We start from the raw sequence: 26,357 nt of genomic DNA on the forward strand, positions 1-26,357 counted from the left end.
AACTATCTCTGGTCTCACTAAATTCATAATCTTATAGAATTCGTCTTGATCCTGTTGAATCAACGCGCCAATAAAATCACCTTCCGAAGAAAATGACGAGGAAGATGAAGAATTAGAGGCTGCCAAATGAAAAGCTTGTGATGACGAATCCATTGGAATTTCAAAATTAAAAAAGATGGATAATGATATTTTACTACAATGAAGAAAGATAAATGCAGTGATGATTTTCAGATTTTAATTTTTAAATTTTTTTTTTTTTTAAAAGCAAAAATTCGAAAAGTTTATTGGAGTGTATCTTTCTAGATAGTCAAATCTGTAGACGTGGATCGTAGAAAAGCTTATGTGGTATTTTTAAAGAGCCAAAATCTGGACAAACCGGCGCAGATGGCTTAAGAATCAATGTTCTGTACAGAAGTCACTGGTCTTTCTTCTAAAACCCCTATTGCGAGTTTAAATCTCTACGCAGAATCAATCATCCTCCTTGAGAATCACACATCAGTTTGCTTCTATTCAATTTTTTATCAATCTAAGTAAAGGTCAGTTGTTTCGCACATTAAATTAAACGCTTATATATATATATATATATATATATATATGAAATTAATATCAAAATAGCTTCTCTTGGACATTTTCTGTTTAACATTCTTGTGTCCTTTTCTTGCCCTGTTTCTATTTGAGGAGTACTGAGGACAATGCTCTTTTAAAACCCTAATTTTACATTGTAGGCGATTCACAGTTTGGCCGATTAGTGTGATTAGTATTTGGTTTTTAGATCTATGATTCCTAGACACTAGATTTGGGGGAAAAAATAAAAATAAAAAAGAGAACTTTTAGTTTGTTCAATGGTAGTCTTATGGGATCGAAATAAGAACTTCACATGGATTAGTTTTTATTTTAATTTTTTTTTTCTCTTTATTTAATTTCATGCTGTTAAGAAGCGTTTTAAAAATTTGAGACTCCTCAATGAATTGAATTTTCTATCTTGTAAATTTAGCAGTTGCTTGAGTTTCTTTTGGCATCTTATTTTGTTTAGTTAAAAATACATGATTAAGGTAAGATTGATGATGATGATGATGATGATGATATAAATACATGATCAGGCCAGATGTTATCAGAAGAAGCATGATTGATCGAACACGCATTCAATCGATTGAAGTATGAGAAAGTACATAGGGTTCTTATTTTTTATTAGAAGTATAAAAAAATTAATGATATGTTCTGTAGTATGGAATGGTGCCTTGGAATTGGAATTAAATATATTTTTTTCAATTTCAATTCCATGCTATCAAAAATAGCATAAACCTATGTTTGGGAGTAATGCATCAATGCCTTAGAATTGGACTTCGGAAATTTAATTAATATATAATTCTGTGTGTAAGTGATGGTTCTTTACTGCTACTTCTTCACATACTGGTATTCTAATCATGTGTCTAATCATGTGTAAATGAGGCGTTGTCGCTGGAAAAAATGTTATGGAAACATTAGACAAATACTTCTATTTGCATTATTATGGTCCCTTCAGTTTTGTTTCTCTTTCTGCCGAACATACTACTGGTTTGGACATATTTTTTTCTAATCCACAACATTCTATACCTTGTTTTACTGTATGTTCTAATATGATCCATTTTTTTAATGTCAGATTCTTATATGTTTCTAATTGTACATCAAAATGTTGCTTCAAGCAAATCTTAGATGTGTTCGATTCAGAGACATCTGCTATACAAAATTTCGTCCCCCACTGATAAACCGCTACATGTCTAATCTTAGCAGTCAAAGTTTGGAATCTGACCTTCCATTTCCACTAGTCGGTCCACCAGAAATTTACACCCCGGCCCCAGCCATCAGCAAACCCTTCACGGATTTGATGGTCTCCGGTTACAATAAGGAGCCACCACCAAAACCAAAAATGGGTTTGACACAAAACCTCTCCCCAACTTTCATATCCACTGGAAATTCATGTCTAGATTTCTTCTTCCACGTGGTTCCTGATACACCCTCAAAAGCAGTAACCCGCCGGTTGCAGTTAGCCTGGGACCAAGACCCTGTGACTGCTCTCAAACTTGTATGCAACTTGAGAGGTGTTTGAGGCACCGGAAAAGGGGACAGAGAAGGATTCTACGCGGCGGCCTTGTGGCTTCATGGGAGTCACCCCAAAACTCTAGCTCACAATGCCACTACCATAGCAGAATTCGGGTACTTCAAGGACTTGCCCGAAATTCTATACCGTCTGCTTGAAGGCCTTCATGCCCATAAAGTGGCAATGCGAGAGAAAATGGAGAGAGAGAGCGGGAAGCATAATAAGGTCATGAAGAAGAAGTTTTACAGAGGTAAAAAAGTATTGTCAAGTGAGGAGAAAAGGATTGCTGCGGGCAAGAAAAGTGTCGACAAGTACAATAGTGATCCAGTTTACCGATTCTTACATCATCAGATATCAAATGTCTTTGCAGAAAGTTTAAAATATGATTTACAGAATCTGCATTCGGGCAATCTAAGAGATCTCAGCTTTGCTGCAAAATGGTGTCCCTCTCTTTATTCCTTTTATGATCGATACACCCTTCTATGCGAGAGCATAGCAAGGAGACTATTCCCACGAGACCTTTATCCAGAATACCAAGGCATAGAAGATGCTCATTATGCTTATAGAGCCCGAGATCGTCTACGTAAAGAAGTGATTGTGCCATTACGCAAAGCTCTAAAGGTACCCGAAGTTTACATGAGTGCCCACCAATGGGGAGTGCTTCCTTACAGCAGAGTCACTTCTGTTGCCATGAAAAACTACACTAACACGTTCGTGAGACACGATAAAGAGCGGTTTGAGGAGTATCTGAAGAGTGTCAAGCGTGGGGACAGGAAGATTGCCGCTGGGGCATTGCTCCCTCACCAGATCATTGCATCAGCACGCCGCGGAGGAGATGGCGCCAAAGTTGCAGAACTGCAATGGCAGAGAATTGTGGAAGATCTGTCGGCGAAAGGGAAGCTAAAAAACTGCCTAGCCATATGTGATGCATCAGTGAGCATGATATGGAGTTCATTGGATGGGAGCATGACATCGACTCAAATTGAAAGGTCAATGGATTGGAGCCCCACGAAATGGAGGAGTTTATTGGATAAGAACAAGAAATTTACAGCATTGGATGTAGGTGTGGCACTTGGACTATTAGTTTCTGATTTGAGTGAAGAACCCTGGAAGGGAAAGCTCGTTACTTTTAGCTGGAGACCTCAGCTTCAGATGATTAAGGGAGAAACCCTTCAATCAAAGATTAGATCGATAGAACAGCTGGATTGGGAAGGGAACACGAATTTTCAGAGGGTTTTTGATAAAATCTTGGAAGTGGCAAAAGAAGGAAAACTTAGTGAGGAACAGATGATAAAAAGACTATTTGTGTTCAGTGATATGGAGTTCGAGAAGGCGTCTTTCACTCCATGGGAGACAGACTACGAAGCAATATGCTGGAAGTTTGAGGAGAGTGGGTATGGGTCGTGTGTGCCGGAGATGGTGTTTTGGAACCTAAGAGACTCCAAAGCCACTCCAGTGCCAAGCCATCAGAAAGGGGTGGCACTTGTGAGCGGTTTCTCAAAGAATTTACTCAAAGTGTTCTTGAAGGAAGGTGGGATTTTCAACCCCGAGCACACCATGGAATTGGCCATTGCCGGGGAAGAGTATGAGCAGCTTGTCGTTGTTGATTGATGCATTTTTTCTCTCTGTGTAGTTAGATCACTTCACCTTTGGATTAATTCTTAGCAGTAGATATATTTCAAAACTTCTCAAATCTCCAATTCATTGTGGGCCTAACCATATGCTATTTTGTTGGAAAGTCTGCTGTATAGGGATGTGTTTTCTAGTGCTTCATAATGCGGCTGAATAGGGATGTTTTTCTAGTTCTTCATACACACTGAAATTTTGTTATACATTTGCAGTTTTCGCATGAGCCCGGATCCTTTGCTGTAAATTTTGGCGCTGTTGTAATTTTCAAAGCTATTACAACTACTTTCAACACATTACATTTGTTTTTCAACACATTAAATCTGGCTAAAAAAGTAGACGTAAAGGTGCTGAACGAGCTAGCTTCTCGAGAGCCATGCATAAATTAAACAAGTTTGGCAAAGGCAAACACATCGGGAATCAGTGCCTACCTGACATGCATGTTATCTGGTTTTTTTACTTCACATTATTCTGTTTCTGCTTTTACATGAATATGCAACTAATAATTCTAGAAAGAACTCTTAAATTATAATGGTCTTCAAACCCAAAATTTAAAAAAGATATGTGGCTATACATGCAAATGTATACATATGTGAGAGACACACACACAGGACTATTCACTATCTCTCCATACTTCCCGCAGGAGCTTATATCTAACAACGTTTTGACTTTTTTCTCCCTTTGGCATCCAGTCGGGTTTTGTTGAAGTAGAGGATAGCCGGGAATTTTCAAGAACGATTGAAGTTATGGGAGAATCCAACTCGTCAAGTTCATCATCACTGGTGTATGCTTTTCTGAGCACCAATGACCAGCTCTTTTGCAGAGTCTGGCTTCCTACTTCTCCCATAAAGCCTGCTAGTGAAGCTACTGTAGGTGGTGAATAGACTGTAGGAGTCGCGATGCATGGAAAGCTTGTGAAAGACTCTCCGGCAGCCTCTGGAGCATCCTTAATCAAGATAAAGACAAACATGTTAGAGGAAAATGATTTTCCAGATAAATTGAATGTGCATTCACGATCAAACATCAATTGAACCCTGCACATTTTCAATCAGATAGTACGGATAAAGCACCAAAGGAATTAGCGGCTTCTAAAGGATGAACTAACCTCAGCATCAAGGGCATCAAGAATAGCCACTGGAACTGGGTCTGGGCAAAACTCGTCTGGAGCAAAATTGTTGAGAACCCTCTTGATCAACGGTGCAAGAAATATCGGGCAAACCTTGAAACAGTGAGATTTAAAACAGTTATTAGAAAAAATGATTGTATGTACCGTTATGTTCTTATAAAAGAAAAGGGGGAAAAACTGTTATAGGGATTCACCTCTTTTCTTGTGGACTTATCAGCAAGCATATCAAATGGAAGCATCATGAGATCACTCAATGCGTTGAGGAGTCGGAAAGCCTTGAAAGATGTCTCGTGATCCAGTCCATTGTCATTGCCTAGGTTATTCGTACATCTTGTTGAGTCACTATCTTCAATGCCAAAGAGATCCGTTAGCCATCTGGACCAGCTCCCGATCTAGTAACCAGAGAAAACAGAATAAAATCTTTTGTCATTCTCCATGATTTTACATAATTCAAATAACCTATTCTGTTGCTAATTTAGTGAGTTGAAAAGAAAAGCAAAAGAAAAGGACAGTAGTACAGTAGGCAAGGATTGCCATTGTGAATTTAGATATTCAAGAACCTCCCATGGTGATTCTTGAATCACAGTGATGATTGTTCACATGGAACCATGGCACTATAGTTTTTCCCTGGCGCAAGAGTGACTTCAATAAATTCTAAATTATATTTAGGACTGCAGACGAAAATAGCTGAACAGAGTATTCGAACAGTTTTTTACCTGCCGGGAGAGTGACTTTAATAAATTCTACAGTCATGTTTAGGACTGCAGGTGAAAATAGCTGAACAGATTATTCGATGTTCAATCAGTTCTTAAATTTTTTAATGAATTCAAGCAGAGTCCGGGCTTAAAAGCATCTTGAAACTTGGTTCATTTACATTTTCCCGAACAAGAGCCTTATTCATATTCCGATCAAGCTTGTTAATATACTATTTCACAAATTTATACTAGAGCCTAGCATATTTAACAAGACATGCGAGAAAGTGACTATATAGCATAGACAAGGAAATCTTAACTTTTTCTCTTAATTTATTAGCATTATATACTAGTCAAATCACTCTATTTAATTTATAAAAGCTTCAGAAAAGACAAATTATAACTATATTACATTTATACAACGTGTTCATCATGCTAAAGTAGCCCAGCTTGATATTGTTCAAATGTAGTTCATCAAGCAAAATGGTGAACAAACTGAATGAGTTTCTAAACAAGCATGCCCAAGCTCACAATTCAGTTCACTTTCACCCTTACTAATCTATGACTACAGTTCTCTTTTTCATTTATTTATTTATTTTTTATTTTTTTTTATTTTTTTTCTCAGTTAAGCAAAATCTTATTGCTCAAAGAAATAGGCATTAAAGTACAGAACCAAGATGGGCATACTCATAACTCAGGGAACAAAAAACACACAAATAGGGACTTCCTCCTATGACTAAAACGTGGCACCTACAACTGACCAAATAAGAACAAATTCCGAATTTTCAATTGCTTCTCTTAAAATTCTCAAACAACTTTGTTTCACACTCGAAGCAGAAAGAAGCACATTTCAATGGGATTCCTTGGCCAAAAATGCTCTACATAATTGTCCAATATCCAAATAACAATCCAAGCGACCAAAACCACTTTATTTATAAGATTTAACCAGCCCATCTAGTAGTATGCTCATAACTTAAAGAAAGAGAAATTTTCAGCACTGGATGGTTAAATCATCAAATTCTGTCAAAAAATTTCTACAATATTTACAATTCTGACCAAGAAATGTCCTGAAACACAAATGCCCAATAGAAGAAATTTGCATTCTCATTTCTCCTTATTTTTCATTATATATTATATCGATTATGACTGAATTTGACAATATTTAGCACTAACAACAAATTGATACAAATTTGCAATGTTCAAAAAACAAATAGCAGGACTACGTCCTCCAAGTCTACAAAATAACACCAAGTTATTCACTTATGCATGAGTCAAATAATTATAACCATCATTTTGCTCGTAATAGGTGGCATTGCAAATAACCACATGATAACTTAATTCTGTACTCACAGCATTTTTCAGTTGTGCGCCAGCCCCAAAGCTTGATTTTCCAGCAGGAATCGGGAGGACTCTAGGTTCACTAATGGGATCTGACACAGGATCTGTTGGCATTTCTTCAGATGATTCACGAAGAATGGCATTAAACATTGCCACATCTAGTCTATCTACCAACTGCTCCATTACCTAAAACCACAGTATAAAAGTATTACAGTTCTATCTTCTTGTGTTTAAACAAAAGCATAATTGGTATCAAAAACATTTTTTTTTTTTCAAAAATCTTCCACACAAAATAAGTATTTTGAAACATGAAGAACAAGACCCAGACATACTCAAGTACTCATGAGATGTCATGCATATGAAAAAACTAATAAACACATCGAAGATTGTAAGTTGACAGAAAAAAGGGAAGGACAATTGTAGGATATTAATATGGCTTACATAAGTATGCAAAACGGGTCTGCACAAGGCCATTTATCTAGATCCACTTATCAAGTGAGCCACTAAAATAACCCTGATGAACCTCAATCTCGGATAAATATTTTAAGAAGCATTATTGGGGTCTGCCTTTATTGTGTCTGCACTGCGTGACTATCCAGCACCAATAGTGGGTGTATACAGGAACATGGCTCCTTATACCAACATAAATAGACAACTGCAGGGATATATTTTGGAGATAATCACAAATTGGTTTACTTTTTACTATACAGGAAGGCATAATAATTTAATACAGATAATCCAGTGCAAGCCATCCATCAGGATAGTTTTACGACTCTCCTCTCATAGGAAATGCATGAAGTACCAACACACTTGACTGTTTGCTTATGTGTTACATACAAACACAAATCACCATAGGTACGCTACATCCATAGACAAAATAGGGGGAAAAAAAAAAGTGGGGGGGAACACAACAATGTTATGCACATTGAGGAATATTGTAATGTATAAACGCACCAATTTAGCCAGCACAGGAAGGCAGCCACACTCATGCCCTCCAGCTCGAATGGGACAAAGCCTTTCACAGGCATCCCTAAAAGCCTTCTTCCAGAGTTCCATTGAAAAATTCCCTTGATCATGATCACCCAAAACATGCGTACTCTTAGAGATTTTCCTTGAGCTTGAGGTCCTAGCTCCTCCACTAGTCTTTGCAGCCGTGGACTGCATATGTGGGGTCAAAGTCTGCAGATGACAAGATATAAAATTATCCATGAAGAGTTATACCACCTAATTTGAGAAAAACACTACAAAGGAAATTTGACAGCAACAGCAGCAGCAAAAGATGTAGTACGCAACCTGCCACCACACAGACTCAACAATTCGGGAGAAGATCCAAGCTTCAACTTTTTCCAATGCAACCATAAAAGTTTGCAGGTCCTCCCAGTCTTCAAATTCTTTTATCAAACTATTTTTTCCTTTCCCAACTGAAGAGTAGTCATCCCGTTTCAATGTGAATCTTCCGGCAGACCCCTCCTCACTACCATTATTTTCTATGCATGGTCCACCAGAAAGTGGCATTTCTTCAACAGAATGTTTGACAATTTCTCTCAACATAATTGAATTTGACAACCAGAAAGTTAACCTGTACAAAATATACAAAAGATTCAGTGAAATAACCAACAAAACAGAGGATCATATTTCGAGTTAAACTTACAGGAGCAAGAAATTCATCTGCTCCCCCCCCCCCCCCCCCCCCCCCCCCCCCCCATAATAATAATAAAAATAAATAAATAAAACATCATATGACGATATCTATCAAAAAGTGATCCAGTTCAACCTTTTTGAGTCTTCTGTTTTCAAGATTCAGCCAAGTTATAATTAAATCCATAAGTCATAAGAGTTGCATTTTGCATCTCAACCAGTTGACAACTAAATTCTACATCTTTAGGGCTGCAGGCTTCTTAATTTATTAAGTCATTTATTTTTCCTTAAGGGTGGGTGGATAAGTGGGGGAGTAGCAAAAGTCTATCAACGAAGAATCGTCAATTCAAATTCTCCAAAGCATAAATTGCTTTCATTGAAGCATACATAAATACTGAAATTATTACATACCTTGGGACATCATTTCCACAGGCTTTAGAAACCAAAACTAATCCTGACACAGCACCTCTTGCTGCAGTTGCTCTTTTAGATTGGGACCTCGCTTTCCAAGCATGGAGATAGAATCTAGAGAGGCGACGAGCTGGAGCATGGACCTTATTTGTGGAACTCCCATGCTCCGCAACTACAGAATAAAGGGAAGCCTCAAGGGCAGCAGCTTCCCTCAACTCTTCCTCGAGTATCTTGATTCTAGACTTCCATTCAGTTTTGCTGTCAGCAAACCCATCTTTTGCTTCTTTTATTTCAGCTGCTACATTACCAGTAGCAGTATTATTGGCATCCTCCAGAATCTCAATTTCCCTAACCTTCTCAATTATCTGAGAAGTGCCCAAAAACTCATTGGCCTTCCCTGAGTCATATGGTAACTGAACAGACTTCAAATGCCTAAGTTTATTATTGGTCTTGGCAGTACCCTGCACTCCGTGATCTCTCCTGCTGGATATAAAAGTATCACTCCTTTGTGTCCAATGCTTTCTGCTAGAACCTTGTGAAGAGTTACCAACTAGTTTGTTTTCTGAAGAACTTTTATTATCCTCAAGTATCTGTTTGTCTTGTCTATTATCTCGTTGTTCCTTTTTCTCTTTGCCCTCCATTGGACCAGCATGTATGTCATTAACAATTGTAGCATTTAGTTGTTCATTTTTGCTCCCTCTTGAGGCTTCTTCATAGTACTCTCGACTGGCAGGTGAGTCTCTAGAGTTTAAGTTGGAGTTCGCGCCCACCTGAACATGTGTATCTAAGACTGTAACTTTGGCTGCAAGTTTGTCAACATAATCATCTTGAAAATTTCCCCTGCTGTGATAAATCTCATCATGAAACTCATGGGTGATATCTTCCTGTTCAAAGCTTGTTATGCAGTTACTAGATGCCTCATTTGTATTTGGGAAATCTAATGAAGATGAAGAAGATTGAACAAAGGGGGTAGCATGACCCTTCTGGATTGGAATTAAGTTCCTCTCTTGATATTTGGACTTACTAGCATGTCTGTTGACAGGATTCGCCAAATCAGAGGAGAAGACTGTTGATGACAAAGTCTGTGAACTTCCATTCGCCTGTTTAACTAATTTAGCCTCTGAAATCTCCACTGACTTTGCAGGTTCCACTCCCAGAGGTAGAGATGGTTCTCCACTACCCCTTCCTGTTCTATACTTTGTTGATCCAGATCCGCTCTGCAATTCCATGGTAACTAAAATATAATATCCACAGTACATAACCAGTTGCTTAGAGAAAATGCAGGCATCGAATCAGTTTCCTAGACTGTCTACCTATATATGGCATATCAGTTTATAAAAATGTAGGCAACTTCTATCCACCATAAAATTGGTTTTAACTGTACTATATCAAAGCAAAATGAATCTGGATTACTGCAATTTTTTTTCCTAGTTGGTACTCACACACACTTGTCTCCTTTGAGACTTGAACCCCTGACCCCCTTTGGGAAGTAAGAGGCTGATACCGCTAAGCCACTGGCCCGTTGGTTGGATTACTGCAATTATCTTATCTAATATTTTTTTTCATAGTTCATACTCACACACACATGCCTCCATTGAGGTTCGAACCCCAGACCTCCCTTTGGGAAGTAGGGGCCTAGTACCGCTAGGCCACAGACCTGTTGGTATCTTATCTAATATTAAATCTATACACCTTTCACTATATGCCCAATGACCAACTACAAACATGTCACTGATGCATCCAGGTTGGACAAATGAAATGGATGGACAAAATCACACATGCTTCATAGGTATGGCTCAAGGGCAAGTAGACTATTCAGAAACTAACCAATCTACGTCATATTTTCTTAATTTCAATAAATGTTATTCATTTGACAGATTAAGCAATTTGATTCATATGGGACTGAAGGTGAAAGACTAGCAATGACGAATAGAAAGAAATGAACTTGGGTACCTCTTCATTTTGAGGGGCTGAAACCTTTGTAGCTTCAAAAGCAGAAGAGGAAATGGTCCGCGATGAATGTGAGGAAACATCATCATCAGTAAAAGAGGCAATCTCCGATTCATCGTCATTTTCTTCATTCACTGTCTCTGAAACAGATTCTCCTCCATCCATGTCTAGTGATGCTTCTTTCGATAAAGTACCTCTTGGTGACGATGTGGAGCTATTCTTATCAAATGGTTGTATATTGAAAAATAGAACTGGTTGCGCCGTGTTCCTAGAACTCTTCTTGCAGCTCACTGGAGCACTAAAGGTTAAAGTTTCTTTAACAATTCCATAATCTGCAAGATTTATAATTGCTGTCCCCAAGTGTTTTCCTTTTGCTGCCTTGTCTTTTTGATGTTCGTACAAGTAGAACTCCAAGCAGTTCTTCTGAAAATTATCACGGGCCCTTTTTTCTCTACATAAACTCGTAGAAAGCATGAAAGATTCATTGAATTCAATATTGAGATCCCCAACACCAGAAGCAAGGGACCCAGAATTGTGATCACCATTTTCCCATTGAAGCAATACAGATTGAACCGATCTCAGAGACTGTGATGGAGGCCAAGGCTTAATTTCCTTTACATGGACAAGGTAATCAACTTGAAGGGAAGTGTCTTTCCGGTGCTTTGACCTCAGCCCAAGAACCATTGTTGGTTATATTATCGCAATACTCTTAGTAGACGAGCAATCAATTATAAAGTCTCTAAGTCAAGAAACAAAAACCCAATCGAAAGTTAATATATATATATATATATATATATATATATATATATATATATATTTCTGGTAAATAAGCATATTATTAGAGGTAGAAATAAACACAGGCCAAAACTATGCAAACAAACATACAACAGAACAAGAGAGCAGAAACAAAGCTCTCAATTAAGCTCCCAATTGAAAGTTAATATAAATTAGAAAAGGAACATTCATGGATTTGAAAATTAAAAATATATATATATATATATAAATGAAAAGGAAGCGAGCAGAGAACAATATTCACTAATATTTATAATCAAAATTCAGGAGAAATAAAATAAACTAGACGGAATGCACACGAATTAGTTTAATCAAGAATACAGGGAAAAAAAATGGAAATCAGTGACTGAAAGAGAGAGAAAAGAAACTAAGCACATGATAAAGTCTTCTCTTTCGATTTACAAGTCTTTCGGGTCTGTCATCTGTTTACCCAATTAATTCAACTCATTTCTATGTAAATCCAATTCAAAACAAAATCTGGGGAATGTGTATGCAAAACTGAACGAGTGTGTGTGTGTGAGAGAGAGAGAAAACCAAAAGTAGAAGAAAGGTAGGCCATTTAAGCTAAACTGATGTCAATTGTTGGATTGGATTTAAATCATTTAAGTATAATTGAGAGGTTATCAAAGAGACATGGATTAAAATAATTGGGTCAAGTACCACTGTATAACATTGGCATTGCGCATCGTTACTAAGCAGAAAATCTAAGAAAATCGAGACACACACACACATATATATATAGTGGCACTCGATCCAGATACATCAACAAAAGTATAATCTGAAACAACCAGATAAGATAATGGCTCAAATAATCAACACAATGCAACCATTTTAAAGTACAAAACTGAAGATACATATACACCGATAGATATAGGTGCATATATATATATTCACAGATTGTAAATCAATTACCTAGATACTGTTGAAGGAAGACCCAACCGAGAATTGGAGAGAAGAGAGACACCTCCCTGCTTGTCCGTTGATCTTCTCAACTTTTGCTCTTTTTCTTATTCTTTTCTTTTCAGATCAACTACCTTTTTTAGTCTCTGGTCAAATCTGTAAAAAAATAAAAATAAAAAAAGCGAAATTGCATGGAGATTGAAAAAGTGGGAACCCAAATGATAACCAAAAGGCGAAAGGCAAGGGATAATTAGATAGAGCCACCGAAAAATAGTCCTCCTTTCACATCACATAAGTAGATGAAAATTATAACTCAATAAAATTTCCTTAAACCTCACTCAAATTATGAAACAAACTTTTCCTCTAACATGAGTAATTTTATGGAACTTCAAACGCCCGTGTCAAAAGATTCTTAGTTTCATGTGGGATCTCAAATTCGAGTATAGAGTAATATAACTTGAGTTTTGAGTTACATTATTACGATATTAAAGTCAAACATAGTCCTTCATTCAATTATAGTAAAAAAAATTGTACTATGAAATTTTTGCATATGACCCCTTTGTACTAAATAAATCTCGTGAACCCTCCTAAACTTTTTAACAATTCATCAAGTGACTCTTACGTATATACCATTCAACTTTTAAACTAAAATTAAAACAGTAAAATTAATATTGTCATTTCACAATTTAGATAACAGATTAAGCAACAGGGATTAGTTATTAATAGATGGGCTTATATAATTATTTGTTTTGTTTTTATCCTGACAACAATAGTAATTATTTGTGATTGAGCAAGCTAGTAAAGGATAGGATAAGAAGTTGTTTACAAATATACTATTTCGTGTTATATAAAGGACAAATGTAGCTAAACGACGCGTTTCCATACAGTAATTTGGCTGTACTATTTGGTGTTAAAGTTGAGTTGGTCCATGGGTTGTGTCTTTACTTGAAAACTTTTTATAGATGAATAATTGTTGGTAACTAACCGCGTTGAAATTAATGAAAAATAGAGGGGAAGGTTGAAGCATCCACGTTGAAGTTGAATTGAAGAAATTTCAATTTCAAGGTGTGGGTAGAGATGGCTGAATGATGCTGACGCTGGATTGAGGCTTGGTGGACCTCTATTTTTTTTACATGCTAAATTTATACAATCTTACTTTTAGGTCGTTCTATATTCTTTTAGTGTCACAAGAAGCAAATGTTTATAAATATACCTTTCCCTCAATATGTATCTCCATTTTTTCTTTTTCTTTTATTTTTTTTTAAACTAAAATGAATATAATCATTTGTTCAGAATTACATTCGCACTTCATAATTATCTGAAACGGCAAACAAAACACTTTTCTATTGAGAAGTAATTTCAACATTTTATGTATGAAAATATTATGTCTCATATTTATGATATTGAAGGGTGGGCTTCGAGAAAACTCTTTTGGTAAGGAGAGGTAAGACAAGGGCGTGAATTAAATTTTAAAAGAGATGTTGAGACAATATTAGATGTTATTCATGTTCAACGCCTGCTGTGAATGTAAATGATGGTTTCACATGGTTTCTTTAATTATGTAATTGATAGTTTCACATGATTTCTTTAATTTAACAATGGCTTCTCATTTTAAAATTATTACATTCCGCGAGAGAGAGAAGGGGCACATCAAAAAGTGACAAACAGTGAGGGTATTAAATATACGAATCAATTCGGTTAAATGTTCTTTTTGTTTCAACACACAAATAAATGCTTCCGTCCAATCTGTTCTCTCTCTTTTCTATTTTATAATGATGTGAACACCACCAACCACATTCTTTTAAAATGTGTCAGTTTGATAGAAGCGTTTGTTGGTTGTAAAATAGTGCTTTCAATTCTTTTTTTCTTTTTATTTTTCTATTTTTCAATTCCATAATTGCCTTTTGCAAAGGCAATAGTGGGAAGGAACGGACGAAGATAGATTCGGTTTCGCAGCGGCATTAGTTTTATTTTACAACGACAAAATATCTACCCACACGCATGATATGTATACGGGGGCAACATGGCCTTTTCACATCAATAGAGGTGCTTTGTGTTACTTTGCCTTACAATAATAATAAGGCCAAGTCAGAAGTAATTGTAGGGTAAAGAAGAAGAAAAATCAAACCAAATTTGGACTATATGAAATTCGCCCACCATTTTTCACCCCATCTCCTATTACAGATTTGTTTACATGAAATTTCCATCTAATCTACCAAGTTGGTTATACTTGAACTAATGTCATCACCACGTGATCGGGCGCCTAGTCAACAAATACTTAACGGTAGCACTGAGCCGAAGCAGATTCAGCTTTGTCAATTGGGTGACAGAGCAGATGATCTATATCTATTGGCTGCATCCATTAGTCACGGATTAATTCTCTTGGCTATGGGTTTAATGCATTGAAAGCATGTGCTTCATTAATTGTCATCGCAGAACAATCCCGTCAATTGCCTATAAAACAATAATATACCACAACCATGATCAACACCAACCCACTCACCCACCCAAATTCACCCGAATATCAAATGCCAGCCGAAAAGTTTTACAACTCAAAAAGGAAAAACACATTCGATATACCCAGGGGTCTCATTGTCCCAAGACTGAGGGCAACATTGAGAGTAAACCAGAAAATACCCAGATCATTAGCAGATCCCACTATCAAGTTATAACACTGGAAAGAGCAATTGCCACATACATATTTCTTCCCATTTAAGTGCTATGAGTGCAAGCTCATCAAACACGTCAACCATGAAAACTTCAAATGGTAGCAGAAATACTACTGTCCAACAGTAATAACACACCAAGAAAGATTCAAAAGAATATGGAAAATATGAAAAGAAAATCAAAACAATGACAAGTGCAACTAAAATAAGGATCCATTCCAAAGGCCTACCCCTTCCAAACATTCTACTTTTGAGCCTAAATTGTCCCAAGGTGAATTCATCAATAAGAACTAATTAGCCTGTTCCGTTCAGTTTACAGCTGGAAACTCAGAGAACAGAAAATTATTTTTGGAGAACTATAAGAGACATTTTTATGATAACGGACTTATTTTAAACCAAAATTTTCAGAAAATAGCATTCAAAAAACTGCAACCAAAAAACTCTGTACAAATTATGATTTTCAGTTCTCTGAGAAAGAAAATAAATAAATAAACTGTTATTAGAAAAGTAAACCAAACAGGCCCAAGGTTTTTTAGCCTTGCCAAACCCATGTCCGTTTTCCACCTACCCTTAGCAGAGGCTCCATTGAAACAATGGTCCACTCTCAAGAACAATCCTTTTTCCCCCTTGTCAACGGTCACTTCCACCCTAAATCCTGGATAATAATATATCCTAAAATATAACTGAACCAAAAATAACTGGATAATAACAGAGAACCAAAGTTAACTTTCATCTCATTACAAAGAAATAAGAGCATCTCCAATGTTAAAAGTCATTTTCGCATGCCAAATATATATTTTGACAGGTGCTACAGTGTAAAAATGTTATATTTTAGCAATTCTGCTCCAATGGTGTATTTAATGCAAAATGCTATTTTTTGACATAGCCACCATTTTTTTTCAACTACCATTCCCACCATTCATATTTGCATAGTAATATTAATATTAGGCACATTCCAAATAAAGTTGTAGACGTTAGAAGGAAACTAAAATTATACCTAATTAAAAAATGCAAAAAACTAAAATATCTGATAAAAAAGGAACAAAAAAAGAACAAATTTTTTATAATTTTTTTACCACTTGTGAATTAATTTTTTTATATAATTTTATTTTCTTTTTCGGAAATTTATATATATATATATATATATATATATATATATATATATATTATATATATATTTGAGTATATTTATTATTAAAGTTGTAGATATTTTTAGGGCAAATCATTTCAGCCTCCCCAATTGCCCTCTCTCTCTCTCTCTCTCTCTCTCTGCAACTGCAAACTACAAAATCTACAAGAAACATCAAGAAAGAAATTCACAAGCTTCAGATCGCCATATCTTTCAGTTTGGCAGAATCGGAAGTTGTAGTGAGGCGGCGAGTTGTTTGACGTGACTTCGGTGGATCAAAACGTCAACGTTGTCGTTCGGATCCTCTTGCCAAGCGAACGACGGCTCTACGACGACAGGGACTTTCTCTTCGGGTTGACTCGCCAGTTGGCTCATTCCACCCTGCAACAAACTCAGAACACCAAGGTATGAAGAATTCCATCTATTTTGTTTTGTTTGGATCTGTTAATTTCGTCCAAATGAGTTCTGATTTGGCCTCTGTATTGACTCAGAAAACATAGACGAAGGAAGAGAACGATTGAGGGCGAAGAAGTAGAAGTGAGAGAAGAAGAAAGAGTGGAGCAGCAGAGGGCACCGGTTTCTGCCATTGAAGAGAGATTTTGGCAAAGCGAGAGAGAGAGAGACGGCAGGCAAGGCAAATAGCTATTGCTATTTGTTTTGCTAGATTTGGCACCAAAAATAGCAAAGTTAAATTTTGACAGGTGATATAGCAGGCCATTGGAGGGCTCAATTTTAACCCACCTGCTACATTTTGAATTGGCAGCCCAAATAGCAGGTGGGTTGGAGATGCTCTAATATCATGGACGGATACCTATTTTAACAGATATGCACACTTCACTAGTTAGAATATAAATGGCTCCAAGGAATCAACAGAGGACAATAATGGACAAACAGAACAAAAATAAAAAGTAATAGAAAATAAAGGATGCAACAAAATTCTTCCCAAGAACTACCACGGACGTCTGATAACGCACCACGCACCACTGGTGCCACCACCATGAACTTAACGAGTCTTAGTATTGTGGATAGAAACCTCGTATTATGTTGACTCCCTGTGCCGTGCCCAGTATTTCTTTACATGGTGATCCCAAGTAAAATTCTCTTTTTACTTAAAGTCCAATATTTGTTGGAATTGATACTTTAGATAAAAGATAGCTCATATCTTCTAATTTTTTTCTTCTGTCGATCGACGTTTCTTCTTTTGCGCTCCTTAATAACCAAACAGTTGAATCTCTTGTAATAATAACAATCCAATTTTGGTCTTGTTTTGGTAGTCATTTTTTATCATCACAATATTCTTGAGAAATTTATCTCAATTATCCTATTCATAGAGAAGGAACTTTTTTTGAAATGGTTGATAAGGAGGACGGCATTACATAGCTGTCAGCCACCTTCCTTGGACCTTTTTATACATGAAGATAGATTTGTACCAATAATAAAGGCCAATAACTCGTACTGCTTGAAACAGCCCCACAAATTCCTAAATAGCACCGAGTCATGGACCAATGAATTTACATATCAAGTTTCCAACATAATGGTGAAACCCCTAAATATAACTATTGAGCAACTCAATCACACGCTTAAAGGTTCAATTCAGCAAAGATGATGAAAAAACACCAAAAAAGCAGCTCAGAATTTGTCAATTGCCTCAACAGTTCATGCAAAACTAAGAGGCATGCCAAAGTGAAATTATAAAATTAGGTGGCAAAGCAAACTTACGCAGAACTGAAGAGGTCTCCTACTGTAGCTAACCAAAATTCCTGGTCTCAACTACGTTGTTGATGACCTGCTGTTGCTTTGCTATTCAGCTGTGACACCATCCATAATGGGAAGAGTTGAGAAGAAAGCCAAGTAGATATTTAAAATATATTATGTATATAATAATCACACTTCAAAGCCAAAGAATTATTATCCAAAGTAACCATTTTCAATGTTTAGGATCAATAATACAAAATGTTATAGGGTAATATGATAAGTAGAATTGGAGCAGGTTGGACAAAATGGAGACTGGCCAGTAGTGTTTTCTACGAGAAAAGAAGAACAAATAAATTAGAAGGAAAATTTTATATAAAATTTATTAGACTGACAATTTTATATGGTACAGAATGTTGGACTTACAAAATAAATAAATAAATAAATAAATTTAAAAAAAATACACAGGAACAAGGGAAAAGAGGATCTTAAGATGGATTACAGGATTAACTAGAAGAGGGTTACTAATCAAAATGTGACGGAGAAATTAGGAGTGGCACGTATTAGTGAAAAAATAAGAGAAAGTAGACTTAGGTGACACGACAAATACAAAGAAAACCTTTAGATTCATTGGTAGAAGAGCTAATTTACATATACGATAGAAGTAAAGGCAAAGAGGGCAACCGAAAGTAAACACGTAATGAAATTACTAGAAATGATTTTGAAAAAAGTTAAATCCTTTAAGAGAGATGTTTATAACAGACATAAATGAGAAACGAAAATTAATAAGGCCAACCCCATCTAAATATATTGTTAAAGGAGTCGTACATATTAAAAAGTATCATCTAGTTCTAAATATATGCAAAGCAAAATATTTATTAAAAAAAACAAACCGAAAATTGTACATCTCTAAATGACATTATATGCAAATCAAAATATTTAACTTTCTATGTCACAGGCATAGAAAGTTACAAAAATGCATCAATATCTATTTCTGAAGCTTTCAAATTGTGAAACGTGAAACCCATTGCATCATTCCAGGCTCCGACAAATTGTGTCCCAGATAACCGAAGTTATATTAATTTATTTCTTGTAGCTAACAACAAGAGGACACGAGCCCCTAGCATTAAGCTTGGTGGACCAACCAGGTACCACTTGACCAACCAGACCATTTATGAGGTAAATTCACATTTAAGTGCAAAGCTATTACACCCTATATACCATTTAATACATTCATAATCCCAATTTAAAAAATATAATGTCATTTAGAGAGGCTATTTTTACATTCAACCATTTAACATTTAATTGTGGAACATTTCCTTTGCATGATTTTCCCTCTTACAGTTAAAAAAGAAAATTGAATTAACATAGGTACTGGCCACATAATAACTGAACATCTTAAATCTCAAAACCATGACACAAAATTAACTTCCCATAGTTCAACAGTGCAGTCAAGAGGGGAACAAACAAGTCACTCGTGTTCTTTCCTTGTATTGATAACAGAGAGATGCATCCCATGTATTAAAATCATACATCACATGGTGTTAAATGCAATTATATCAAAAAAAGATTCCACAGAGGCACGGAGGGAAAGCAAACTAAGCAGAGAAACAAATGAACTAATCAATCATATTAATTGTACAAATTATCTCAAATCGGGGGTTGTATAGTACCTCTGCTGAGCCTGGATGGACAAAATCAATTTTTGAAGCACTGAAAACATAATTGGAAATTCTATATATTCCAGGATGTGCAGGTAATCTCCTCAACCTGCTTGCTTTGATACTGCAGTGACATTTGAAGACAAATGTCATAAGAATTCAGGATCCATTTAAGATGAAATATTTTCACACCAAAAATACAAAACAGAACAACAGAATAATTAACAGCTAATATTTTATTCTTAGAATGCGACCTTTTATGGTCAATATAAAGACCAACACAATTAAGATTTGCACGGGACCACTATATCGGTAGCAAAATATATATAAAGCAAGTGTGGAAGGACATTCTTTCACTAAACAGCATCCTGCCAACAGAACAGTAAACTTCACATGAATGGTGAACATTATGGTACTTGTAGCAGTATGGACAAATCATAGCAACTAGAAACTGCAGATATACACTCAATCTATATTTTAATTTGGCAATTATAGAAGCTTCATAAAATCATGCAAAAACAAACTCAAGCAACAAAATCAGAACAAGAAATAGGTGGACTAGCTTTGTACACCATAAAGATATACTGATTCATTTACCAAGTGGATAATCGTCTTGAATGATTCGATTATCCACTACTGGAAATGCAATCATTTCCCAAATTTCTAAACAACTTCACTTTCATATGCTTCACATTTTCTTTTAACAGGGGATGTTGATATTTAAATATGAAAACAGTCATTTAATAAAATCACAATACTGATCCTCTTCTATGAACTATGGTCATTTTATTCAATGCTCCAAAATTGACAATGAAACATTGATACTTCTACAGGCTATGCAAAAGACAATAAAGACATTCAATTTCCAAGATGGATTCCCAACTCCCTGTTTGAAAACAATAAAATTTTATCCGATTGACTAGATGATCAAAACTTGCTTTTGTATTTTAAGTTGTCAAAGTAAAAGCATCATTTAATATGGTTCTAAGTGATCAAATGATTCTTTAAGCATTATTGAATACTCTACAACTCTTAAATTGCCATGGATGTCAAGCATACAATGGAAGATCAATTATTAAAGAGGATGCTGGACTACTAGAAGACACAGAGTCATATGAAGTTGTAGCCTTATAGAGGCTCCAAGTCATCAGTTGGGAGGGACGGTGGGGGAAGGGCAGATAGCCCTATTTTCTATAAAAATGTCGTATTAATCAAAATCAACAAGAAACACCATCGCTCTTCCAATGGAAAATCGCTCCTTATGACACAACTAATTACATGAGATCATCACATTGTAATTCATTGGCTCCTCAGTAGTACCAACATGTCATTGTAGTGGTGGTATTTCGTGAAAAAACAAGTATCAGAGTAAAGCACAAGTTGAGCCCATCCTAATAAGTATCTACAACATTACAATGGTGATATATTCCACATGGATGGGATGGGAAGCAAATGTTGATCCTGATCACTTTCCACATATGTCAGATTTCATAAGTTACCTTCAAGGTGCAATAGTTTGGTAAGCTTCTTCAACATGAAAAGCTAACATGCCCCTCCGCTTTACACCAACCGTCTCTTGCAAACACAATACGAAGATCAAAAAGTATAAATCTAATAGTAGGCAATAAAAATCCGTACTGTTGTGGTATTCAAACCAAATTTTAAGAGAATTGTTTACAATGTGACAATGATATATGTTACATACACAAGTTTCAACTCAAACTGTTTCTAAAATGAAGGCCATTTTGCCACACCTTGCGATGCAAGCACTGTCACAGAAGCATTTCTATATAACAGCCGGCCAAGATGGAGAACCAACTCAACCTGCAACAAATCTGATTCGCATGCAGAGGCAAAAGAATATGTTTCTCCACCCAGATCATCAAGGGTGCCTGCTAAAAAACAGCATGAATGATCGATTTGCAAACAATGTTCGCAACATCCTTTCAGTACACGGCTCTCACCTCATCCATGTCAAATTGTGAGCACAGAAGAGAAGTGGAGCATGGAGATAGAGGGATTCTAAGCACCCATTATTTCCCATTAGCCAAACAAACCACCTGTCCCTGATTCCCCTTGCTGCAACTCCCTCCGACGTTGCTCTTCCAGAGGATCTGGACTCTTCATAATCCTTCGCATACGCCTGACAATTACATAATCAACATATGATTCGTCTTTCCTTCAATCCAAACTAATAGCTAAATATAGTTATAGTTCAGGCTTTTTCTGAAAGATAAAGTTAATATACCTGTCTTGGGCATGTTGAGCAGGAAAAGTAGGCATAAAATCCTTAGACTTGGGAAGAGGAACTTCACGGAACCACTCATGGTTAAGAGCAGCTTCAGCTGTTATCCGCTGCAAAATTACCAAAGGCCACCTTCATAATCAGCTTCACTAAAAAAATAGACAAACTAGAGCAATGATGCAATTCTTCATAAATGTTTACGAACTTTAATTTTCAATCACCTTCTCGGGGTCATAAGTTAGAAACTTGTTCAACAAGTCAAATCCCGAATCAGATAGAACTGGTGAACCGGTAAAAGATGTAGCAGGGAATTTCCTACGCAACAAATTATACCTGAAAAAAACAAATCACTGATTAATAGAAACGTGATACATTTGTTGTACAACTGAAACTGTCGCCAATGGAGGCCAGAAAGCAAGACCAGAATCACCCAAAGCTGGAAGCCTGGGAAAACAGCGGCAAAAATAAGAAAACATGAATTTCATAGACAGCTAACTTCAACATTGAATTAATCAAAAATGAATACTTACTGGTGCTTGACAAAGTTCACCTTGACTCCAGGAAGCTTTGAGAACCCAGACCAAATTGTCTCATTCGGTGTGCCAAGTGTTCTGAAGATCTGCAGTGACATGGAAAGCCAATAGAAAACCAATAAGACCAAAAATTCATGCACAACAACAAATATTTTTAGATATTTTCTGGCAGCAGCAGTAATTATTGACGGTGAGACAAAGCTACCTAATTTATTTTACCTTATCAAGCTGATCAAACTCTGTTTTCCCATTGAAAAGTGGTTCCTTTGATAACAGTTCAGCCATAATACAACCCAGTGACCACATATCAATCGCTGTTGAATATTGTTTTCCTCCCAACAAAAGTTCGGGTGCCCTGTTAAAAAGAAGTCCCAAATTACATGATTTCTCTCTAGAGAATAAGATAACCACATATCAGACTGAACATATAGAATAAATTGAACACTTACAGAAGTCTAACATGACCAACTATAACAGGTGGACAAGTGTTAAAAGATGAAATCAGCAAAATACAGTATTGAGAAATATGTGCAGTAAGATGAAGAAAGCACCAGTAATTGCTCTGATAAGTTACATAATTTAACGAAAAACAATGACAAAGATCAAGTGACAAAATTACAGCTTGAAAAGTTGTGCGCCTTAAACACAACTTGCAAAACAACAAGGTTTCTTCCATGACTAAGGGCTAGGCAATAAAAATGGCACAGAAACACTAAATGTATCAGCTGATGCTAGACATAATCAACCAAGTAGCACCAAGGCACAAGCAGACAAATGTGAGCAGAATAAGCAAAGCCGTAAAATCAATTAAAAATTAAGAAGATTAAAATTAGGCCTGAAGACGCAACGAGACAAACAATCATCTAGATCACAACTGCAATTATGAAAAACAGAAGAGAATCAAAAAAGTGCAGTTAGAGTGCAGCTCACCTGTACCATAGAGTAACCACCAAATGAGTGTATGGTTTCAATGGGATACCATATTGACGAGCCAACCCAAAATCACAGATCTTCAACTCACCCCGATTATTTAAAAGCAGATTTGACGTCTTTAAGTCGCGATGAAGCACCCAGTTATCATGAAGATATTTGACACCCTCCAATAGCTGAAGCATTAAGCATTTAACTTCACTCTGACTGTAAGGCTGTTTCATTGTCTCCATTAGTCCCTTAAGATCATGTTCCATGTATTCCATTACCATAAAAATACTATCAAGATTGCTCCCAACTACAACTTCCTTGACATCAACAATTGAAGGGTGATGAAAAGAAAGAAGTATATTTATTTCCCTCAAAGAAGTCAGAGGGAAACCTTCTCTCTCTTTCTCCATCTTGACCTTTTTCAGTGCAACAATTTCTCCTGTTTTTTTGTCTCTTGCTCTGTAAACAACCCCATAAGTGCCTTCATCTATCTTGTTCAGTCTCTCAAACTCGTCAACACTTCTACACCCCTGAAGCATGTTTACGCTTCTTTGTGGAGGGACTGCAGGCTCCGGTGTATCATGAGAACCACGTTCATCCTCAGTATCTGTATCTGAGTCACTAACACTAGTACCACTGTTATTGTGTTCCTCATCTATCTCCATGTAGTTATTCTGGTCCAAATCATCGTCATGGTAATCATCTCTACTGGAAGATCTAACACGGAGACCTCCTTCATCAGATTCAGATGACCTCGCCCTAGTTCCCTCAGAACTTTCTCTCTTAAGCTCTGCAATCTCAGGACTCGGTGATTTACTCCGCACCCTCTTTTCAACTGAGTCAGAAAGGGGCATAAGCTTCCTCCTTTTAGGCCTTTGTTCATCATCTAAGATCTCACCTTCATCGGCAGGAGAATTGGCATCATCTGCCCATCGAGAGGCTGATATATTCCGTGCTGTTACATTATCTTCATCTTCTAATTGCCCTGCCTCATGGTAGTTACTCCAGAGCTGCTCTTGAGGTGGAGAAAAAGATAAACCTACTGGGGATTCAGATGCAGCAGACACGTTCAATCCAGAGGCCTCATTAGGCTTAACCGAATGTTCTGAGCTCTGAAGCTTACTATTTTTTGTGGGAGATATTTTTACATGACCTTCCGGAATAAGGTTGGGTGACAGCTGGTAGGACTTGGGGGGCGGAAGGGGAGGGAGAGCAGTAGTTGGTGGGACACTTCTGCTCTTAGATGAATTGCTCACTTCATTATCATCTCTATCCCAAACAATTGGAGAAAACTTCCTCTTCTTACTTTCTAAAGGAGACTGAGTCCCATTTTCTAACTTCAAAGCTTCATTATCTTTAACCTGCGATCTGGAATCAATAGCCTCATCAGACCCACTTTCACTCGACAATTCACCAGGCTCTCGGTCCACAGTCCTAACTGAAAATCCACACCGCCTTGGACCACCGCCACCGCCTCCACTGCTGCCTGAATCACTCCTACTCGAAGTAGAGTGGTAATCACCATTCATTACTTCCCTCTCTTTAATATCCCTCTGCCTAACCCTAACCCTATCTCTCAAGTCCCGTCCACGTCCACGAACCTGATTCAGCTCATAGCCACGATCACCATTCCTAATTCGATAATACTCTCCCTTTGGATAAGCAAAATCCCTCCTTGAAACATCAAAATCAGACTCATGGTCCCTCGTGTCATTATCACGATAACCTCCATGCTTTCCTGCCGCCATATATATCTGAATCTAACGCTCTAACTCCCCGAGCAAAAGATTAAAAAGAAACCCTAAAATTACTTAACTAATTAAGCCTAAACACTAAAAATACCAAATCAGAACTTCAAATCAATTTTTTTTTTCCTTTTTTTAATAATTTTCGAACGCAAATTTCAGAAAAGACGATGCGACACCCTAGATTAAACCAAACACAGATCTGATAACAGTATGACAAATAAACAGGTGAAACAGTTTGCACCTATTCAAGTATCATCCCTTTTCGTGCAGTGAAACTCGAATTTTAAACAGAGATAGAGGGGAAGCGAGAGCGAAACCCTAGAAGTCGAATACGAACTACGCTATAAAAATGAATCAAAAGCCCTAGAAACTGTAAATAATTCTTTCGTGCTCTCTCATACGAGATTGAGTTTGAAAGGGCTTACCGATGATGAAGCGATACGATTGGAGAGAGAGAAAGAGGCGGCGACGCTGCTTCTTTAGAGAGAGACTCCCAAATTCGCCAGTATGAAACCAAAGAAGCGAAGTCGCGACCGCAAAGCCTATTTTAGATGGTTTTGTGCCCGATAAATGATGGCCCTCGATTTTAATATTTGTTTAATTAGATATTGAAATTACGAAAACCTCCCCTGTTTTCTCGATATATCATTTGTTACCCCTTTTTGCTTCATAATTATGATTGAGCATATGGGCCATGGGAGCAATGGCCGCCCAAACTTTTCAAAACCCCTTATAGGCCACGGGACTTCAATTGGGCCTTACTTGGGTTTATTTTCCTAAGCCCAATGGTGTTATAATATACATATATTTAGTACAAAGACATAATATTATAGTATTATTTTACAATTTATGGATCTATTCCTTAGCAATAGCATGAATTGAAAGAGCTTGTTTTAATCAAGTTTTCATGAATATATATGCATTTATTTATTTATACATATTTGTTGCCTAACTAATTAATTTCACTGAATTCGTATAAATATTTGTTTTTGAATGCCTAATCAATTTGTGTCGGTGAAACAATTATGTACATAAAATATGAGCATGAACTATGTGATATTTGTTTTTGGATGATATGATTTCGCATAAAACTTTGTCACCTGTTAAGAATTTAAATCTAACATCAACATGAGTTTAAAATTATCTATTAATATTTAAAGTCAAGTCTTGTAATTTTGACGATTAACGTAAAACTTTGTCATTCATTAATAT

The 26,357-nt window shown here is 36.6% G+C and overlaps 2 protein-coding genes and 1 pseudogene across 4 annotated transcripts; 1 reads left to right on the plus strand and 2 right to left on the minus strand.

Moving 5' to 3' along the window:
* The first annotated feature begins 316 nt into the window (after positions 1 to 316).
* LOC132276241 (uncharacterized) lies at positions 317 to 4,056 on the plus strand (annotated as a pseudogene).
* Positions 4,057 to 4,116: 60 nt separating this feature from the next.
* Positions 4,117 to 19,820, minus strand: LOC132276238 (uncharacterized). Its single transcript, XM_059777580.1, has 11 exons — positions 19,711 to 19,820; positions 18,065 to 18,153; positions 12,563 to 12,706; positions 10,862 to 11,597; positions 8,909 to 10,125; positions 8,153 to 8,438; positions 7,814 to 8,038; positions 6,872 to 7,045; positions 5,024 to 5,221; positions 4,809 to 4,922; positions 4,117 to 4,649 (listed from the first exon to the last, which is right to left on the minus strand). The coding sequence occupies exons 4-11, from the start codon at positions 11,540 to 11,542 to the stop codon at positions 4,317 to 4,319; spliced, it is 3,228 nt and encodes a 1,075-aa protein (XP_059633563.1). The 5' UTR covers positions 11,543 to 11,597; positions 12,563 to 12,706; positions 18,065 to 18,153; positions 19,711 to 19,820; the 3' UTR covers positions 4,117 to 4,316.
* Positions 19,821 to 21,316: 1,496 nt separating this feature from the next.
* On the minus strand, positions 21,317 to 25,699 carry LOC132276240 (cyclin-dependent kinase G-2-like). Of its 3 annotated transcripts, XR_009470854.1 has the most exons (7): positions 23,407 to 25,699; positions 22,696 to 22,831; positions 22,474 to 22,562; positions 22,165 to 22,276; positions 21,947 to 22,053; positions 21,663 to 21,841; positions 21,317 to 21,590 (listed from the first exon to the last, which is right to left on the minus strand). XR_009470854.1 is itself a non-coding variant. In XM_059777581.1 (6 exons), the coding sequence occupies exons 1-6, from the start codon at positions 25,143 to 25,145 to the stop codon at positions 21,742 to 21,744; spliced, it is 2,283 nt and encodes a 760-aa protein (XP_059633564.1). In that variant the 5' UTR covers positions 25,146 to 25,699; the 3' UTR covers positions 21,317 to 21,741. The 3 variants fall into 3 exon arrangements, 2 of the variants coding, with proteins under 2 accessions (XP_059633564.1, XP_059633565.1); XM_059777581.1 differs by having other exon boundaries at positions 21,317 to 21,841; XM_059777582.1 differs by lacking the exons at positions 21,317 to 21,590; positions 21,663 to 21,841 and adding an exon at positions 22,365 to 22,387 and having other exon boundaries at positions 21,941 to 22,053.
* Between the last annotated feature and the right edge of the window lie 658 nt (positions 25,700 to 26,357).

Source organism: Cornus florida, unplaced genomic scaffold, assembly GCF_030987335.1.
Source record: "Cornus florida cultivar Cherokee Brave unplaced genomic scaffold, ASM3098733v1 CherokeeBrave_3.0.0_Hap2_Chr10, whole genome shotgun sequence".
NCBI lineage: Eukaryota > Viridiplantae > Streptophyta > Magnoliopsida > Cornales > Cornaceae > Cornus > Cornus florida.